General features: G+C 37.6%; 1 protein-coding gene across 1 annotated transcript; it reads right to left on the bottom strand.

Annotated features, from left to right (window-relative positions):
- Positions 1-3,080: 3,080 nt before the first annotated feature.
- LOC127859671 (uncharacterized) lies at positions 3,081-4,946 on the bottom strand. Its single transcript, XM_052397177.1, has 3 exons — positions 4,940-4,946; positions 4,542-4,670; positions 3,081-3,799 (listed from the first exon to the last, which is right to left on the bottom strand). Exons 1-3 carry the CDS (start codon positions 4,944-4,946, stop codon positions 3,081-3,083), a joined length of 855 nt encoding a protein of 284 aa, XP_052253137.1.
- Positions 4,947-22,126: the final 17,180 nt, after the last annotated feature.

The following is a 22,126-nucleotide window of genomic DNA, read 5'->3' as shown; positions in this document are numbered from 1 at the left end:
ACAGCCATTTCACAAAACAAAGAGCATGCAGCCCAAAACCAACATATTACAAGCAACAAACTGACTACGACAACACCGACAAGAAGCCGACATAACATTTGAGCAAATTTGGTAGAGGTCCACTAGACAATGCTACATATCTAAGCTCTATGCCTTGTGGTTTAAGAGAAGATTTTTAAAGTTTTTCCTGCTGGTTGCCATGGCAAATAGTTGGCCAAATAGTTTCAGAGGAGATGTCATTTGAAAGTGTGGACGGACTTACAACGGATTTAGCTCAGGTGAGCTAAAAATACACTTTTTGACACCTCTCCAACATATAGGGACAATCACATGGAAACATGGAAAGCGTGCAAAACAGAAAAGTAAAGCAGTAGTTTGAATCAAATCCTTCAGGTAATCACAAAAATTGATTTAAAGTGCACCAAAACTTTAACTGGAAATTTTAAGTTAAAATGGGGCACTTCTTGAAAAATTTGGGAGAGTTATATGGCCCTACAGTCTTCTGATGTGGGTGATAACGAGGAACAATTAGTTTAAGTTTTAATCAAATACAGTAAAAATGTACTGAAAGTGCATCAAAACATTAACATAAAATTCTAAGTAACAAGGGCTGTTTGTAAAACATGCATGCTCCCCATATGGGCTGTCAGTTGTAGTGGCAGCCATTGTGTGAATACGTTTTTTGTCACTGTGACCTTGACCTTTGACCTAGTGACCTAAAAATCAATAGGGGTCATCTGCCAGTCATGATCAATGTACCTATGAAGTTTCATGATCCTAGGCCTAAGCATTATTGGGTAATCATCCGGAAACCATTTTACTGTTTCGAGTCACTGTGATCGTGACCTTTGACCTAGTAACCTGAAAGTCAATAGGGGTCATCTGCCAGTCATGATCAATGTACCTATGAAGTTGCATGATCCTAGGCGTAAGCATTCTTGAGTTATCATCCAGAAACCATTTTACTATTTCGAGTCAGTGTGACCTTGACCTTTGACCTAGTGACCTGAAAATCAATAGGGGTCATCTGCCAGTCATGATCAATGTACCTATGAAGCTTCATGATCCTAGGCGTAAGGATTCTCGAGTTATCTGGAAACCATTTTAATGTTTCGAGTCACTGTGACCTTGACCTTTGACCTAGTGACCTGAAAATCAATAGGGGTCATCTGCCGGTCATGATCAATGTTCCTATGAAGTTTCATGATCCTAGGCCTAAGAGTTCTTGAGTTATCATCCGGAAACCATTTAAATATTTCGAGTCACTGTGACCTTGACCTTTTACCTAGTGACCTGAAAATCAATAGGGGTCATCTGCCAGTCATGATCAATGTACCTATGAAATTTCATGATCCTAGGCGTAAGCGTTCTTGAGTTATCATCCGGAAACCATCTGGTGGACGGACAGACCAACCAACGTGCAAAACAATATACCCACTCTTCTTCGAAGGGGGGGCATAAAAAGGGGGCATAATTCATTAAATATTGGTTATGGACCTTGTTTCATATGATGTCCACACTAGTTTGAATCAAAAACATCCAGTACATGTAATTACAAATATAGATTGAAAGTGCACCAAAACTTTACCCTGCAATTCTAAGTTAAAAGGGGGAATAATTCTTGAAATATGGGTAAGTTATGGCTCTTGTGTCAAATGGTATATGTGTTGATCAGGAACACATTTTTTAAGTTTGAAACAAATCCATCACGTAATAATAACAAAGTTAAAGAGAAAGAGCAACAAAACCTTTAACCAAGGTGTGGAGCGGATGCAAACACCAATGCATGAGTGAGTAGTATGTATATACCGGTATATATATATATATTTCAATACTGTACCAGTATGCTGTTCTAAAACAACTTACAGGGGTACAAATGCACACTTTTTCAACAAGCTTTATACATACATTTTAAGTTTCAAACTTAAAATGTGGGAATTAAATATGGCCTTAAGAGTTGAAAACAAGAGCTGTCACCATAGGATGATTTATGCTCCCTTTTTCCGTATTTTTGTAAACATAAACGCAGTGTTTTTCCACATTTTTGGAAACCTAAACGCTACATTGTGTGACGGAATTTTAGACGGAAGGGCAGACAGACAGACGGACAGTACGATCACTATATGCCCACCTTCAGGGGCATACAAATGTGCTCATGAACAGTGGGCAATGTATGGATTATATGAATTTTAGCTTACTTTCAGTCAAGTCATCTGCTTCATGAATTTCCTCTTCATCATTGCTATCCTCACTCTCACTGTTTACACCATTATCTGTCAAAGAAAGAACAATAGCATAATCATGACCCTGCATCACTCAAAAAGAAGACTGTAAGAAGGAAGACATCTTGCCTTATGTCCTAGTTGCTGACCAAGATTCAAATCTCACCTACAATTATACAGAGAACCATTCTGTCCAAGTTTCATTGGGATAAAATTGAAAATGTGGTCAAAAGGCTTTTCTAAAATTTGGCCCCATGCCTTAGTGTCTTATCCCAGATTCAAACCTGACCTACGTTTTGCACAATCATTCTGATCAAGTTTCATAAGGAAGAAGTTGAAAATGTGGCCGCATCTACATACCAACTCGACCTATAGGAAAACAATCTTGTAAATCTCATAAAAATCCACTCATTAGTTTCTGGTTAGATTCAATAACAAGAAGTTCAGTCAGTTTTCATACAAAGGGCAATAACTCCTGACCTGTCTGATCTGACCTGAACGACTAGGCCGCTAGGGGAACAATCTGGCAAAATTTGGTCAAAATCCACCCAGCAGTTTCTGACTAGATGGGCAAGTTTGGTCAAAAACCACCCAGCAGTTTCTGACTTGATGCAATAACAAGAACTGCATATGGAACGACAATTAGGGGAACCTAATAAAAATGCAATTTGAAAAGGATAGTGGGCTAAACATGGTGTTTAGCTTGTTCTTTTTTTCAGAAAACAATATTCTGATACCGATTATATTAACTGATAATCTGATGTTTGATCAATTAACCAGTTAAGCAGTTAATATATTTTATATTGCCACCCCTAAATTATTCCAAAGTCATACACTGTTGCTTTTCACACAACTTTGTCAAGACTCATTTTCTTTTCTCATCTTACCTAATTCTTGATCTATGTCATCAATGGACTTCCCGCTGAACTGTCCAATAGTTCCCTTGTTAAAGGCTGTCAGAAGATATCCCATCCTAGCCACTTCGATTATTTCTTGTGGGAGGCGATAGAATGATCTATGAATATTGATGTCATGCCCCATAAACCTTGCCAATACTTCCAAATCGTTTTTGCTGAGATTCAAAATCTGGACCACTGTGGCAACATGCTTCCTCAATTTTGTACTAGTGACACTTTCTGGGCATTCCAGACTTGCTTCTTTTGCAAATTTTCTTAAGACGTCTGCACTTCTAAGGGGAAACTGCGACCCAGAATTGGATCTTGCAAAAACGTATGCATTTTCTTTATCTACACCTGCGTCTGCTCTGTATCTCAGCAGAAGATCAATGTTTTTTTGTATGTCTGGAGTAAGAAGGACTGCGACAGTACGATCCCTTTTCCCACGAATTTCAACTCTGGACAGTGTTCTCAAAAGGACTTTCTCTGTTTCACTTAAAGAATCTTCTACTTCTTTAGGTGCCTGCTCTGATTTATTTCTTCTGTTTTCATAATGCACTACTTCAATTCTCTCTGTTTCTCCGCCACGCCGTCTGTGGAACAGAACAAGTTTTGCCAGTGTTACTTTGCTGAGAAGCTCCCAGTTATGTTTAAAAAAATCTCTCTTCCAAAGCTTCCGTCAATGATTCAGAAGTTCTCTGAAGGTGTGTCTGAAGCTTTGAAATGTCTTCAGACAGAGGCAGCATCTTCTGCTTGTTCCTCTTGTTATCTGTAAGTGTATGCAAGGCAGCATAAGAAATTTCATTTGTCCATTCCTCGTCACAAACATTCAGAAACTCAATGGCTTTTTCCTTAACCATCTGTTGGACAGACAGACAGACATAACAAGAGATGTGTTTGTCAGAAACACAATGCCCCCTATTGCGCCGCTTTGAAATAATTATATATTTTTTTTTACCTTTGACCTTGAACTTTCACCACTCAAAATGTGCACCTTCATGATAACGCCGCTTTGAAATAATATATTTTTTTGACCTTTGACCTTGAAGGATGACCTTGACCTTGAACTTCCACCACTCAAAATGTGCAGCTTCAAAAGATACGCATGCATGCCAAATATCAAGTTGCTATCTTCAATATTGCAAAAGTTATGGCCAACGTTTAAGTTTTTTCTGACGGACGGACAGACTGACTGCTATATGCCTACCGGGGGCATACAAAACACTGGTACTGGTCTGTTCTAGGCTATGTTGCAACCTACCATCCAAGCAAGCGGAGGCACACACAGGAAACAGTGCAATTATTCAGAGGTACACACCCATACAAAGTCCTAAAGATCATACTGAGGTATTCACGCATAAAGATGACAAAAAGCAGAGGTACATACATAGCAAGTGCTTAAGTATCTAACTCATGAACCTACCTGTCAAGTGCTTGAAAGCGTCATTTATATGGGGCTTTGACACCTCATCTTGTTTTGAACCGACACTGCAACCCTGATGTACAGCTGCGGTCGGGGATATTGGCACAGCCTCCACATCCTGCTTTGTGTCTAAAAAAAGGAGAAAAAACACCATGTTAATGTAGACTGTAATGAAGTGATCCAGGTAGTTTGTACTGGTCTGTTCTAGACTATGTTGCAACCTACCATCCAAGCAAGCGGAGGCACACACAGGAAACAGTGCAGTTATACAGAGGTACACACCCGCACAAAGTCCTCGAGATCATACTGAGGTATTCGCGCATAAAGATGACAAACAGCTGTTAAAGAACAGAGGTACATACATAGCAAGTGCTAAAGTAACTAACAAAGGTACCTACCAGTCATGTGCATGAAAGCGTCATTTATCTGGGGCTTTGACACCTCATTTGGTTTTGAACCGACACTGCAACCCTGGTGTACCGCACTGGTCGGGTATATTGGCACAGCCTCCACATCTTCCTGCACGCCATCTGGAAAATAGTGAAAAAGACACAGGTGTAATACAGACTATAATGAAGTTACCAGTTCTGTACTGGTCTGGTCAAGGTCATCTGGACTTACAAAAAACCTGCATTCAAACAAACCTTAAGTATACAAGTTTCAGTGCAATAGTAGAGATACTGATGTAGCAAGTGCTAAAGTAACTTACAAAGGTACCTACCAGTGATGTGCTTGAAAGCGTCATTTATCTGGGGCTTTGACACCTCATCTTGTTTTGAACCGACACTGAAACCCTGGTGTACCACACTGGTCGGGGATATTGGCACAGCCTCCACATCCTGCTTTGTGTCTAGAAAAAGGAGAAAAAGACACCATGTTAATGTAGACTGTAATGAAGTGATCCAGGTAGTTTGTACTGGTCTGTTCTAGGCTATGTTGCAACCTACCATCCAAGCAAGCGGAGGCACACACAGGAAACAGTGCAGTTATACAGAGGTACACACCCACACAAAGTCCTCGAGATCATACTGAGGTATTCACGCATAAAGATGACAAACAGCTGTTAAATAACAGAGGTACATACATAGCAAGTGCTTAAGTATCTAACCAATGAACCTACCTGTCATGTTCTTGAAAGCGTCATTTCTGGGGCTTTGACACCTCATTTGGTTTTGCACTGACACTGCAACCCTGGTGTACCGCTCCTGTCCGGAATATTGGAATACCCTCCACATCCTGCTTTGTGTCTAGAAAAAGGAGAAAAAGACACTATGTTAATGTACACTGTAATAACGTGATCCAGGAAGTTTAGCACTGGTCTGGTCTTTGCTCTCCAGAGCTACACTAAACATATGGTCAAACAAGAGCTGTCAGCATCTATAGGATGAATTATGCCCTCTTTTTCCACATTTTTGTAAACCTAAACGCAGAGTGTTTCTCCACATTTTTTGAGAGATTTTGACACATATATTTGACCTTAAAGTTTTGGGACAGACAGAATGACAGACAGGCAAAAAACAATATACCCCTTCTTCTTCGAAGAATGGGGCATACAAAACCTTAAGAAAGCACTTAGTAGCAAGAAGCAGTGCCATCATACAGAGGTATAATGTCATCTACTTTTCATTTCATCTAAATATCTTTACTATTGACAAAATTACCAATGAAAAACCGAAAGCTATGTTGTTTTGTTGCGGTAACGCACCTTCTTAAGTAAAATAACATACAACGTACAAAATACCAGAGATGTCCCGCAAGTATGTATCCAATCCCTTGAAAAATGGTAAAGTTATGAACCTAGTAAGAAACAGACAATATTGTCTTTCCATTTTTAAAGTGTTTAACCTCTTTGGTTTTCACAACAAACCAGTTACCAGTTCCTGTTTATTTGTATTCGTTGCTATATGTAAACAAGTAAGTTTTAAATACCAACAGTGTCACTGCAAAAACTTGTGTTATGCACAAATATTTATCAGTGTCTCGTTATATCAGTGAAATGAAGTGTAAGAGGTAAAAACACAATGAAAGGCCTAAACAAGTTTCTTTGTCACAGTTGAAAAGGGGAGCTTTATTTCATACAGATAATGATGATGATGATGATGTCAAAGGAGCTGGCTTTGAACTTTCCTGTTCTAACAGTGCAGAAAAGGAATCATCTACATGCATATCTGGTTTTTAGACCAGACAAAAAGGGTTTAGCTTAATTGGTAAGACTGGTGTTGCAACTAGAGCTTTGTCACAGACGTGACGAAAACCCCCACATGCCGCATTGACACAGAATATTTTGCATGTTGTCTTCTGATCACAAGAAACAGTGGACACCAATCTCAATGTTTAAAGTGACCCCATGACCTGGTTTTTGACCCTACATGGCCCATGTTCGAACTCGACCTACACATCATCTAGATACAACTTCTAACCAAGTGTGGTGAAGATCGGATGAAAACTACTTGAATTAGAGAGCAGACACCATGCTGAATGTGTAAAACGTACTAAGTGACCCAGTGGCTTAGATTTTGACCCGGCATGACCCATATTCGAACTTGACCTAGACATCATCTAGATACAACTTCTTACCAAGTTTGGTGAATATTGGATGAAAACTACTTGAATTAGAGAGCGGACACCATGCTCAATGTTTAAAACGCACTAAGTGATCCCGTGACCTAGTTTTTGACCTGCCATGACCCATGTTCGAACTTAGCCTAGACTTCATCTAGATACAACTTCTGACCAAGTTTAGTGAAGATCGGATGAAAACTACTTAAATTTGAGAGCGGACACGGACCGACCGACCGACAGACCAGCTCAATTCTATATATCCCCCTAAACTTCGTTTAGTGGGGGTATAATAAATGATCAACTCCCTTTCGGTTGTTGTGTAGATTTGTTTGTCACCTCTTACCAATTTACTTCAAGTTTTAAATTTTGTTGAATACCTCTATCTGTAGGTAGTGTGTTTCTAGTGTGTGTGTGTGTGGCTCTTCCTCACACTGTCTGTACAGTAAATGTTTTATTAGACCTTTGTATTGCATTAGTGCACGTTTTGACCACTAATGCTGTGGGTTTGAACTCTGCTTAGGCCGTACAACAAGTTAGTGGCCTCTTAGGAGGTGGTTACTTAAGTTATGACTTATACAATGTATATGATAATTTTGTGAACTGCTTGATAAAAAAAATAAATTTAAACTGTTTGCAGGGTCAAAACCCAATTAATGAAAGATAAAAAACAATAACATGGAATGTTTCTTTTTCAGCAGATAAAGATTGGAGCGATTCTAGAAATGAGCCATCCAGTATTGCTGAAAACATCTATTCAAGCTTTCCTGGGTCCAAAATGAGCACCAACGGCCAAAGCGTCAAATGTGTTTCTGATTATTGTAATAAAAGAGGTCATAGACCATGATAGTTTTGCCTGATGAGCGGGCTTTGCAAGCCGTCAAGTCATTTCTGGTCATTATTTCGTAATTGTCTTTAATTCATATATTTGTTACCTATACGATAGACTATGGATACCTCTGTCTGTATGTGTTCAGTTGAGTACGTTGAATTTTACTGTGTGTGTGTGTGTGTGTGCCTGGTATCTCACAGCATTTTAGCATTTCCAGATTTCAATCCTTATAAATTGCATATACATTACAGCAGTGTGTTTTTAACAAGGGTCTCTGTGAACTGTGGGTTTGAGTCCCACTGAATACACAAAATCTTTTAAAAATGTAGGGTCTATGCTTATTAAAGTTGGTAGTGATATAGCAGTTATGGTATTGCCAGAAACAGCGGTAATGTAAATAGGTTCAGTGTTCTGCTGTGAGTATGTACTGTTGGGGACAGGTACCCTTTAGGGTTAAAAAAGTGGGGACAAAAGGGAAAAAATTGGGGACAGAGAAATACATTTGTAGCAGAATTACATTTTCAGAAACTAACAACCTTTAACTTGCACTCTTAAACTGGCTAGATTTATTCCTACAGCCAGTCCACAGGATGTTACATTCTAATTCAAACTTGAACATTTTTTAATTTTTTTAAAACTTTGAACAGTTACATGTATTTAATGTCTACATTTACGTCTGTCTACATCTGCTTCAATGGAATTAGAGGCAAAGATTCACATTTGCTTTACATTTCTCCAGTGATCTAAAGCCTTTTCAAATTAGAATTACCGATAGTAAAGGCTTTTTCTTGTTTGGGCTTTATGCACAAACTGCATGTCATTTTGTTGTGTCAAACAGTAACCAGGAAAATTCTCAAAGCCAATTTGCTTGGCATGTACGTTTAGGGGCAGACTTTTTTTTCGTCATTGCTAAACGATGTTGGTACTTGGCAAGACTCTGTTGGGGTGTTATTACTATCGATATATTTTCTTATTTTACTTGCCGGAGGAAAAAAAAATCAAAATAGATTTTGTTTTCTTCGGCCGGTCACTTTCCGCCATTTTGATAGGTGTGGAAATTTTCTTGATAACTGATTGGTTGTTATAGTCTCAACTTACCAATGAAATAGAGTGTTATTAAAGTAAATTAAGGATTGGCAGCGAAATGACGTCACGTCCAATGAAATAATTCGCTCTAATTATGCATTTACTCGATTTCTTTTACAACTTTCAAATTTAATCGATTAATGCAAGGGCGCATCCACGGCAGAACACTGTAGGCTATTTGTTTTTATCAGTGAAATGCAGTGCAAGATGTAAAAACACAATGACAGGAAAATACAAATACTTTGTCACAATTTACAGAGAGTGTTTTTTTCATACAGATGATGATGAGGAGGATGCCGAAGAATCTAACTTTGAACCTACCAGTTATAACAGTCCTATAAAGGACTCATCTACACACTCATTTTGTTTCAAGAACAGACAAGAAAGGGCAAGCTTAAGGTGAAAGACTTGTATTATAATAAATGGTCAGCTATCTTTGGGTTGTTTGGGATATTTGATTGTGATACCTTACCAATTACTTAAAGAATAACATTTTGGTGAATACCTCTATCTGTATGTAGTGTGTTTCTAGTGTGTGTGTGTGTTCCTCGTACCTCACAATGTCTGTACAGTAAATATTACACATTTTGTTTGTATTCATTTTTTGTACCACAATAACTACAGGCTGTGGGTTTGAACCCATATTAGGCCATACAACAAGTCCGTGGCCTCTGAAAAGGTTGTTACTTCAGTTATGACCAATGAATGATAATTTTGTGAACTGGTTGTTTAAAAAAATGAAAAACTGTATGGAGGTGCAAAATCCAATTGATTAAAGATACAAACCAATAACATGTGATGTTTCTTTTCTGGCACATAGAAATGTGAGTGGTTCTAGAAATTAGCCATGCAGTGTTGTTGAAAACAACTCAAATTCAAGCTCTTGTGGTTCCAAAATGAGCACCAAAGGCCAAAGTGCAGAGGTGGGTCTAATTATTGTATTAAATGAGGTCATAGACCATGATAATTTGGTCTGTTGAGCTGGCTCTGCTAACCTTCAACACATTTCTGGTCATGATTTCCTCCATGTTTTTTTTATTCATATATTTATTACCTTTACGATAGACTATGGATACCTCTGTCTGTATGTGTTCAGTTAAGTACATAACATTCTACTGCGTGCGTGTGTGTGCCTGGTACCTCACAGCGTTTTAACATTTCCAGATGTCAATCCATACCAACTTAAAGTTTTACTTTTTTGTGAATACCTCTATCTGCATGTACTGTGTTTCTAGTGTGTGTGTGTGTGTGTGTGCCTTGTACCTCACAATGTCTTTACAGTAAATGTTATATGACCCGGTACACCTTTAGATTGTATCAATGCACTTTTTGACCACAATAAGTACGGTAAACGCTGTGGGTTTGAACCCTACTTAAGCCTTAAAACCAGTAGGTGGCCTCTGAGGAGTTTGTTGTTTCAGTTATTACTTATTTATGACAATTCTGTTAACTGCTTTATTTAAAAAAAAATATATATATATATATATATATTTATATATATATATTTATATATATATATATATATATATATATATAAACTGTTTGCATGAGCAAAACCAAATTAATGAAAGAAAAATTCATTAACATGGGATTTTTTTTTTTAGGATAAAGATTGGAATAATTCTAGAAATGAGCCATCCAGTATTGCTGAAAACGTCGCCTCTTCAAGCTCTCCTTGTCCCAAAATGAGCACCAACTGCCAAAACGTCAGAGGTGAGTCTGATTATTATAACAAATGAGGTCATAGACCATGATAATTCAGCCTGATGTGCCGGCTTTGGTCATTATTTCCTCCATGTCTTTGATTTATATTTGTGTTGCCTTTACAAAAGACTATGGATACCTATGTCCGTATGTGTTCAGTTGAGTACATAGCTCTCTAATACGTGTGTTTGTGCCTGGTACCTCAAAGCATTTCAAAATTTCCATTTGTCAATCCTTATACATTGCATATACATTCATTTTAATACAGCAGTGTGTTTGTTTACCAGGGTCTCTGGCTGCTGTGGGTTCGAGTCCCACTGAATACAGAAAATCATGTAAAAAAGTATGCTTATTAAAGAGGGTAGTTATATAGCCCTTCAGGTATTCACAGAAACAGAGGTAATGTACATAGGGTGTTTGTTTATCTGTAAAATGCAGTGAAAGAGGTTAAAACAAAATGAAAGGCAAATACAAATACGTTGTAACAGTTGCCAGAGAGTGCTTTATTAAATAATGATGATGATGACAAAGAAGCTGGCTTTCAACCTACCAGTTCTAACAGTGCGGAAATGGACTCATCTAAAGGCACATCTTGTTTCAAGAACAGACAAGAAAGGGTAATCTTAAGGGGTAAGGCTGGTATTATAATAAATGATCAGCTCTCTTTTGGTTGTTGTGGAGATTTGTTTCTGATCTTTTACCATCTTACTTAAAGAATTACATTTTGGTGAATACCTCTATCTGTATGTACAATGTTTCCAATGTGTGTGTGTGTGTGTGTGTGTGCCACTGTGCCTCGTACCTTACAATGTCTGAACAGTTAATGGTATAATAACCTTTGGATCGCATCAATGCACATTTTACCACAATAACTAAATACTGTGGGTTTGAACCCTTATTAGGCCGTACAACCAGTCTGTGGCCTCTAAAAAAGGGTGTTAACTTCAGTATGACTTATGAATGATAATTTTGTGAACTGATTGCTTTTTTTAAAATGAAAAACAGTTTGGAAGTGCAAAATTCAATTGATTCAAGATAATATTCATTAACATGTGATGTTTTTCTTATCTGGAAGATGACGATGGGAGTGGTTCTAGAAATGAGCCATACAGTATTGCTGAAAACTACTCCAATTTAAGCTCTTCTGGTTCCAAAATGAGCACCAAAGGCCAAAATGCAGAGGTGGGTCTTATGGTTATATTTAATGAGGTCATAGACCATGATAATTTTGCCTGATAAGCTGGCTTTGCAGACATCAAGACATTTCTGGACAGTATTGCCTCCATGTCTTTGATTCATGTGTGTGTTACCTATACAATAGACTATGGATACCTCTGTCTGTATGTGTTCAGTTGAGTACATAATTCTACTGTGGGTGTGTGTGTACCTAGTACCTCACTGCGTTTATGCTTACTTAAGATGGTAGTGATATAGCACTACTGGTATTCCCAGAAACAGTGTTAGTGTAAATAGCGTGTTTGTATGTCAGTGAAATGCAGTGCAAAAGGTCAAATAGTCTTGGGTTAACACCGTTTTGTTATTCTGTTGTTGTTTTCTCATTAATTTCAACAATAGATGTGTACTGTGGCATTATCTCATCCCCATAATTTCTTTTACATTTGCAGAGTTAAGCAGCGACAGTAAATGGAGGAGGAGCATGGAAATGATGATCATGAGTATAATGAAGTAGAAGGTATTCAGATGAAACCTGAAATTGAGTGCTTTTCGGTCTTCACATGAAGTGCTTTTCGGTTGGTATATTGCCGATATATATCCAATTTTGGGCATTAATACCTCATAATAAACAAAAGGTAGTATAAATATGCATGAAATATAACCATTTATAATTAATTAAATCCGTTTACACACAATATAAACGAAATGTTTCATATAAAGAGAGAGAAATTGAGTTCTTTTCGGTCTTCACATGAAGTGCTTTTCGGTTGGTACATTGCCCATATATATCCAATTTTGAGCATTAATACCTCATAATAAACAAAGAAGTATAAATATGCACAAAATATAACCATTTATAACTAATTCAATCTGTTTACACACAATAGAAACGCAATTTTTTATATATATATAGAGAGAGAAATTGAGTGCTTTTCGGTCTTGAGTGCTTTTCGGTCTTCACATGAAGTGCATTTGGGTTGGTATATTGCCGATATATATCCAATATTGGGTATTAATACCTCATAATAAACAAAAGGTAGTATAAATATGTATGAAATATAACCATTTATAACTAATTTAATCCGTTTACACACTTAATAAAAACCCAATTTTTCATATATAGAGAGAGAAATTGAGTGCTTTTCGGTTGGTATATTGCCGATATATACCATTTTGGGCATTAATACCTCATAATAAACAAAAGGTAGTATACACATACACTCATATAATCATTTATAACTAATTAAACCCGTTTACAAACACTAGAAACGATTTATTGCATATATAGAGAGAGAAATTGAGTGCTTTTCGGTGCTATTCTGTGCTTTTCGGTGATTGTATGGACCGTTCCAACACTTCATGATGTAACATAAGACAAATATGTGTCCAACGTTATATCATAACCACTTATTTAATTTTAATTGATAACTCAATTTCCACCCTAAAATCCATCTATACCAGCTGCTTGTACTGGTACTATATTTACGACAATGGCGTCCATTTGCATGAATGTAACGAAATTCGCTAGTTTCAAAAGCCCTTCGATACTGAAAACATAAACCCCGAATGCATGGACATCAATATCTTTTGCATAAAACGGCAGTTTGTGAACGTCTGCATATGCTCTACATTGTTCCCAGTTCGGGAATGTTTTAACCTGTATATAACCCACTGCAGAAACGGGTCCAGACATTTCTATACACAATATTACCTCGAAATCTCAATAACCAAGTCACGAGTCAGTGTGCGGCGGCCATGTTGATTTTCTGCGCATGCGCCCTTAATACCCGTTGACAGCACTAACCTGCGAAACTAGTCAACTCGTACCTAAGTCAACAACTACCTTGGTCAACTCGTACCCGATTTGGTTAACTCGTACCCGATTTTTGGTCAACACCTTCCCCCACTATTCAACTCGTACCCGATTTGGTCAACACGTACCCTCCTAAAAGTTATTTCTATATATCAAAGACGTGAAGTTTTTTATATGTTTTTTTCTTGCTTTTTGTGAATTTTTTGGTAATGTAGGTAACGGCTATAAATATGTGTAAAAGTTTAATTCTAATAAAAACTATTGTCATCGTCATAATAGAATTTGGCATTAACCTTATTTTTGCCAGTACTTTAGACCACATATCAGTGACGCTTTAGAATTGATGACATGTATAGCCAATAAAATGCACTTATGTTTACAGAAGCAGCTTAACATATTGAAAAATAAATAAAAAAGGTGTGTTTATTGTATTTTTTTATATTAAGCAATACCGAATGCTTCATATAAGTCCTTATCATTTTAAAAAGAAAAAAAAAATTAATGGATAAAAAAAAGAAACAAAGAAATTTCCATCAAGACTATTTGTATAATTTAAGGAGTAACACTTGCTCAGTACAACATAATGGTGAAAGGCGTAATCAAACCCCTTTTGTTTGTGTGCCATGTAGAGAAAGGCCACCGGTTGAGGTCATGGACGTGTCTCTCTGTGACGACAGTATCTCGGAATCCGAGTCCGACAATGAGTCTGTGCCCGAGTCCGATCATGAGTCCGTGCCCGAGCCTGGCAAAGAGACCGAGTCTGAGACAGTAGTAAATTGTCCGAGCTCGAGTCTGGCCAAGAGTCCGAGCCCGATTCTAATATGGACACTTCTGTGCACGTGACAACGTAAAACAATTTTCTAGCTGAAGATGCCTCGAATTTTATTTATTTGGTGGTGGCTGCTTTCTGCCATTGTATTGGCGTATAAAAGGGTTTGAATGACGCCAACACAACACGCCGATGGCTCCGACCCTTAAACTTTTACAACGCTTGCAGAGATGAAGATGCCAAAGATGTGTTGCTACGGCGTTCCAAACGCGCTCTCTTCAGTGCCTCTTGCAGACGTCATATTCGATCTATTTGGAATGAGTTCGAAATAATCGCGGCGACATGGCGATCTATGCTTAGTCACTGCTCGAAACGTTGCTGGCGACTGCATAATGAGAACCTTTGCGTTATGCATATATCTTGGCGGGCGTGAGTGCGCTATGCAAAGGCCGATATGCTGCAACTGGGGTGTAATGGTTCAGCGACATAAATAGAGCTTTTTCATTAGCGAAAGTAAATACATGAGTACGCGATAGTATTACATACGCAGGCGATAGTATTGATCATGTTCGCAATAAAATTAGGACAGCAGGCTATAGTTACTATGTGAGAATGATATAGCTAATACGTGCGCATGCGATAGCTATTACGTGTGCACGCAAGAGTGATAACGTTCGCATGCGATAGCTATTGCATGCACACGCGATATCTGATCAATGAGAATAGGTGTCTGATGATTCGTTAATGTTTACGTACGCTCCGGAAGTATTAATAAAGTGATTGCTTATAACATAGGGTGCGGGTTTTATAAGCGAATATTTAATTTCATAATGTTAAAATGCTAACATTACCCAACCTTAGCTATTTTACTAAAACAGTGTTATGTTCAATAAACAAATAAAACAATTCAAGAACAAAAATAGTAGAAGCGTTCATCAAAGTTGTGTATGGGTACACTCAATATGTTTTGAAAGTTAAAATACATTAAAACACTTCTAAGTATATTTGCACATTTATGTTAACGAATGCTTGACCCATTTGTTCTCTTTGCGATTAATAATAATATTATGTCGTAAAGCAGATAACTCTGAAAACTATATTAATTATTCAGATAAATGATGAATTGATCCGTCGACGTAACCTTCCACGTGCTGTTAAACTATAATTTTGTTTATCAATAGCTCTGCATAAAACTATAAGTCTGCAGTTCAAATATTTAAAAAAACACGCCGCATATCATCATTTTGTAGTATTTATGTTAATCGTGCGCTGGTGTTACCATAATTATACCATAATTAAATAATTATTTAAGATTAAATTCAATGCAATATTCCTTTTTTTCGTGAATGGAAATGCCGTGGTAATATTGCATTAAAGGTAATTTGACTAAAAAACAACTAATATATACACATTCCTTAAGGCTCACCGTGCCATATAAACATAATTTGTTAACGTTTCGCCAAGGAATGTAATCATATTAATAACATATTGCATGGGCAAGCAAGATCTATCGTTTAATATTATACCGTCATCGAAATAGAAACGTTATTAGGCGTCTATGTTAAGTAATTTGGCCCTTGTGCTTTTGCCAACTGGCAAGATCCGCTTGTAGGCTTCCTCACAACGTGCGGCAAAATACCCCTATTAAAATATATTTTAGCGGAAAGCCCTAGTTTTTGTCAGCTGCCGAAAATGCTGTCCCTAGCTATATATACTTGTAGGCCTCTAACAAAAAAGACAATTAATCTATCAACACTTAAGTTTCATCATTTTTTACGCGATAACTGTGTCACGAAGTACCATAGCAAAATATACGTGTTTACTGTGTTTTTTGTAATGAAGTACCATGTAAGAGGATATCGAGCGGTTAACACGAAGAAATAAGCCCATTTTTATAACTGTTGTGTCTGAAAGGGACATTTTCACAGATTTTTGCATGAACTGACGTTTGTCATTAAACTAATTCGAATATATGGTATTGCAATACATTTTTAACGATGTACATTAACAGTGCTGTGTGGATGCAGTCAAACGTTTAACCTATATATTTATTCAATTATACATATTTTATCCATACTCTAGTCATCACAAGCAGAAGAGGTATTTTTGTAACGTTAATAAACATATATCAACGCTCTTTTAACACCTTGCTCCTTTGACACTTGTCTTTTATAAACCAACAATTGTTGGTTTACTAAAGAAGTAGAAGTAGTAGTAGTAGTAGTAGTAGTAGTAGTAGTAGTAAAACCAGCGTGATTAATACTTCCGGATTTTATCCATTTCTCAGTTAATGTGCGTAAAAGACTAGTATTATCATAGAATGGCTGGACTCATCGGGAACGTTAACGCATACGATAGTAATGTTGAGTCATGGCAGAGTTATCAAGAAAGAACAATATTTCTCAGTAAATGACATTGCTAATGAAAGGAAGGTGGCAGCATTGTTGACGCTAGTTGGAGAAAAAACATACGGATTACTTCGTAACCTTACCTCTCCGAAGAAGCCATCTGAAGAAACCTATTCAACACTGTGGGCATTATTAAGGAAGCACCTATCCCCGAAGCCACTGCTTATAGCAGAACGGTTTCGCTTTTATAGACGGAACCAAGCCATTGGCGAGAGTGTAACAGAATATGTCGCCGAACTTCGGAAGCTGTCCGAATATTGTGACTTCGGTCCGACATTGAATGATGCTCTTAGGGACACGTTCGTGTGCGGTATCAAAGACGAAGCAACTTAAAGGAAGCTGTTGTCAATAGAATAATTGATACTCAACAGAGCAATTGACAGCTCCATAGCGATAGAAACCGCAAAAAGGGACGCCGCTGAGTTGCAAACATCAAACGCCGGAAGCAACATCAACCGCGTTAAGAAGACTGCAACCAGACCGCCGAAGAACAAGAAATACACGCACAAATCACGCTCCAGGTCGACGTGTGTACATTCCGGAGAAGTTCTCGAGCAGGAAGGGACTGTAATGGTGTCAGTCTCATACAATGGTCAACACAAACATCTGCAGTTGTGTGTTGTGAAAGGTGACGGTCCGAGTCTCCTTGGTAGAGATGGGTTAAAAGAAATACGATTAGACTGGGACAAAATCGTATCCGTCAACCATTTGTCGACGAATGTACGTCTACAATCAATGCTAAAGAAATACGCCGTTGCCTTCAGTGATGGTATCGGAAAGGTAAAAGACATCAAGGCTAGGTTAACGTTAAAGGAAAATGCTAGACCTAGATTTATGAAAGCCAGAACAGTACCATACTCGCTCAAACCAAAAATTGAAAAAAAAATTGGATAACCTTGAGCGCCAGGGAATCTTGACGAAAGTGAACACTAGTGAATGGGCAACACCCATTGTACCCGTTGTGAAACCTAACGGTGATGTTCGGATTTGTGGAGACTTTAAGGCAACTGTCAATCAAGAAATCAACGTTGACAAATATCCTCTTCCACGCTTGGCAGACGTTCTTGTCAATTTGTCTCCCGGGCAAAAATACAGCAAGCTCGATCTGCGACAAGCATTTCTGCAGCTTGAATGCGACGAAGAGAGCAAGGCATTGTTGACAATTAACACGCACCGTGGTCTGTATCGTTACAACCGGATGTTGTATGGCGTTGCGTCTGCCCCAGCAATATGGCAACGAACAATTGACCAAGTTCTGCAAAGGATTCCCGGAGTACAGTGCATTCTGGACGATAGGGTGTTCACAGGTGACAATGACTGTACAAACCTTGACAATCTCGATAAAGTTTTGAGCAGGTTAGAGCTCTTTGGAATCAAAGTTCTTTGAAAAACGCATTACATACTGTGGTAATGAGATTGACGCTGAAAGACTCTGGAAATGTCAGGATAAGGTTGAGGCAGTGTTAAACACACCGACTCCGCGAGACATTAAATCATTGAGAGCATATTTAGGGGTGCTTAATTACTATTACAGATGTTTGCCAAATCTCGCGACAACCATTAAACCGCTGACATCTCTCCTTGAGAAAAATCGTTTATTCATATGGTCGAGCGAATGTGAAACCGCGTTCGAAAATTCAAAGAAAGACTTCAGGACCAGTTCTTACTCATTAAGGGCCAGAACTTCCGGTCTCATGTAATGCAGGATGGTTCTGAAAGGCCAATTGCATTTGCTTAAAGATCGCTAACGAAAGCGGAACGTAAGGAAGTTTTAGCGATTTACTGGGCCGTTTAAAAGTTCTACCCGTTTCTTTATGGAAAAAGGTTTACGTTGGTTACGGATTGTCATGCGCTAACGTCAATATTAAGCCCCAGTAAATCTATCCCCGTGACCTCAGCCGCGCGCGTACAAAGGTAGGCAATGTTTCTTTCAGGGTTCGATTACGACATTTAGTACAAAAACACTAAAAATCATACAAATGTCGATGGATTGTCGAGATTACCCGCGCCAATAAAAGGTCAAACACATCTCGAAACAGAAGACGTATTTTACACGTCGCAATTAGAGCAGCTTCCCGTGACGAGTGCATAAATTAACCGGGAAACAAATCGAGAGCGCGTGCTCTCGCGCGTGTTCGATTACGTACAAAACGTCTGGAACGAAATGACTGATGACCCGTTGATGAAACCCTTTTACTCGCGACGTAACGAATTAACAATTCACCGCGGATGCTTAATTCGGGGCATCCTAGTCATTATTCCTGTCAAATTGCGCGAGCGCGTGTTATCTTTACTACATGTCAGCCACCCAGGTATCGTCCGAATGAAATCTTTAGCGAGAAGTTATGTCTGGTGGCCTGGCATCGACAGTGATTTAGAGCATTTATCAAGGCGGTGTAATGGCTGTCAAATGCTACAGAAATCGCCAGCAAAGATACAATTACACGTTGTGGGCATGGCCCACACAGAGCTTTGAGCGCGTACACGTTGATTACGCAGGTCCATTTTTAGGTCACATGTTTCTTGTTTTAGTAGATGCCCACTCAAAATGGCTCGAAATCGTTGTAATGAAATCCACAACTACCGAGAAAACAATACAAGCTCTTCGAACAATTTTTGCCAGGTACGGATTACCTAAGCAACTTGTTACCGACAATGGAAGTCAGTTCATTTCAGACGGTTTCACGAAATTCGTGAAAAGTAATGGTATTGTTCACATTCGCACGGCAGTAGCCCACCCTGCTATGAACGGTCTAGTGGAAAGATTTAATCAAACATTTAAGTCATCATTGCGTGCTATGCGAACAGAATCCGATGATTTGAATTTGAAACTTAATGCATTCTTTCTTCAATACCGAAAAACGCCCCAAGCTAAAAACAGGCGAATCACCGTCCAAATTATTTCTAGGGCGCACGTTGCGCACAAAATTGGATTTGATGAAACGAGACACACAAACGGTTGTTAACGATTCGCAGGCAGATGAAATAATCTTTGGCTGATAGTCATATCTATCGCGATTTTGAATTAGGCCAAACTGTTCTCGCGCGAGACTACCGTCCAACAGCAAGAGATAAATATATCAGTTGGTGCATTATATCGCGCGACGGACCGCTTTTATACAAAGTTGATGTTGGTAACGGCGTGATATGGAAACGACATGTCGATCAATTAAGATCAACAGAGGTCAGCAGTCAGACACTTCTCGAAAGTGTTCCCCCGGTTAATTACGAACCGCGTTGCGTAAACAATGAACAAACGAATAATTATCAATTGCCACAATGAGTTCCGCGTTCAGATACTGAAACGACTGGCATGCAGTCAGAAACACCTGTTAGACGCTACCCGCTGAGTAATCGTCGTAAACCAGATCGGCTAGAGTATCATTAGTTATAACTGACACTGACTGACCGCAGGAAAAAAGCCGGAATAGAAAACATTATCTGTCTGAAAATTTTTATGTTCTGATGATTTTGTTGGCATGCTAAAACTCAATTTGATATGTCACTGGTTCCTTCCAATTGTTGAATACCATATGATATGCATCTTCTTGTATTATTTTATTTCAGAAATCTATGAATTTCAAAAATGGGAACATTGTTATGTTTTTATCATGAATCTGATTGGTTAATGTTCAATCATGTGTATAATAGCCACGCCCTCTATGTACTTCTGCATGCTCACAACTGGTCATACGATGTAGTATTAAAATAGCAACCAAACGTACTGCGTTGTTCTCTGTTTATTTTAACCCACATACACAACTATAATAATACTAATAATACAATAAAAATGATGATAATAATAATAATAATTATTATTATATATTTATATATTTTCATTTTTATAAGTAGTAGTATAGTTATACAGGTAAACCTTATCTTAGTATAATTAGTAAAAATACGTATCAAAAACGCATTTGTATAAATATTGAAATTACAATGATTATATCTTACCTATAATGCAAATCAGCCAAATTGCAAGAAAGTAAAATGAAAACAAACCCTTAACAAATTGATTCCATAAACATATATTGAATACACACTACATTAAATACAATACGTTCACAAACTAGATGTGTCCGAATATTAAGAAAAGCATGGTATATTTCACTCATTACAAGTAACGTCTTTTTGTTATGATTGAAGAATTTAAATATTTTGAACCGTTTGAAAATACGATCCTTTCAACAAAGCACTAGTTAGTTGTTCTGTTTGACTAACAGGTAATGTTAACGCGTATTATATACTTGTTAATATTTTTTAAAAAGATCGTTAACGTCGCATAACAACCTGACATTAAAAACAACCATGTCAACCTGACATTTAAAACAAGTGCGCTTTCTCGGAAAATATTGACGTGTAATATATACAACTAAATACTCCTAGATATGTTTTGGAAAGATCGTTAACTCATCATGTCATCCTGACATTAAAAAAACATGTCAACTTGACATTTTACTAAATGAAATCGTAAACATTGTAACATGCAAGCAGTTGGCAATGCTAATATGCTCAGTTGATTACGACACTTGTTATTTCAAACATATGTCGCTACCGTCGAACTTCAATTATCGAGCACTGAGTTGCCCCCACAACAGTTGCAATGTGAAGGTTAACAAGGTGAACTAGAGCCCGTCTTATCAATCAGCCTACGACAAATTTGCGTAATATGTTTTTGTGAAATGTAAAGGCTTAGCTAAAATCCGATGATAAATTGATTTCAATAACAACATGTTTCCATTCATACTTTCACATTTGACACAGCCCTTTATGAAAAAAATAGTTTCGTCGAGAAATTTTCTTTTGCTGGAAACTTGGCCTAGATACAATGTTTCGTAAGAGAATTTATATGAAACGCACATGCAAATTAGTTGGACTGTTAGCACTGACATGTATTTATAAATATATGAATTAAAAAAAATATACATATTCAATCAGATGTGCATATAACAATGCATAATGAACATAAAGATGTGCCAAATATTTAACATAATGTGTTTGTACTTTGAAGTTTTCTTGTTCACTCATGTATTAATAGTATGTTAATGTTAGCATACATAAAAAAATAATGGTATTTATTTTGGCACATTGTGGATTTGTGATCAATGCAATTAATATTTTCACAGGCGGATAATGCTTTCACAATAATTATTTACTGCTTGATTTAGGTACAATACAATTTTTAAACATACGGCGTTTCCTTATAACCCTTATGAAATCCTAAAATAAACTATGTAC

The sequence above is a fragment of the Dreissena polymorpha genome, chromosome 15 (genome assembly GCF_020536995.1).
Source record: "Dreissena polymorpha isolate Duluth1 chromosome 15, UMN_Dpol_1.0, whole genome shotgun sequence".
In the NCBI taxonomy this organism is placed as follows: domain Eukaryota; kingdom Metazoa; phylum Mollusca; class Bivalvia; order Myida; family Dreissenidae; genus Dreissena; species Dreissena polymorpha.
This window is presented reverse-complemented; position numbering and strand designations above follow the sequence as displayed.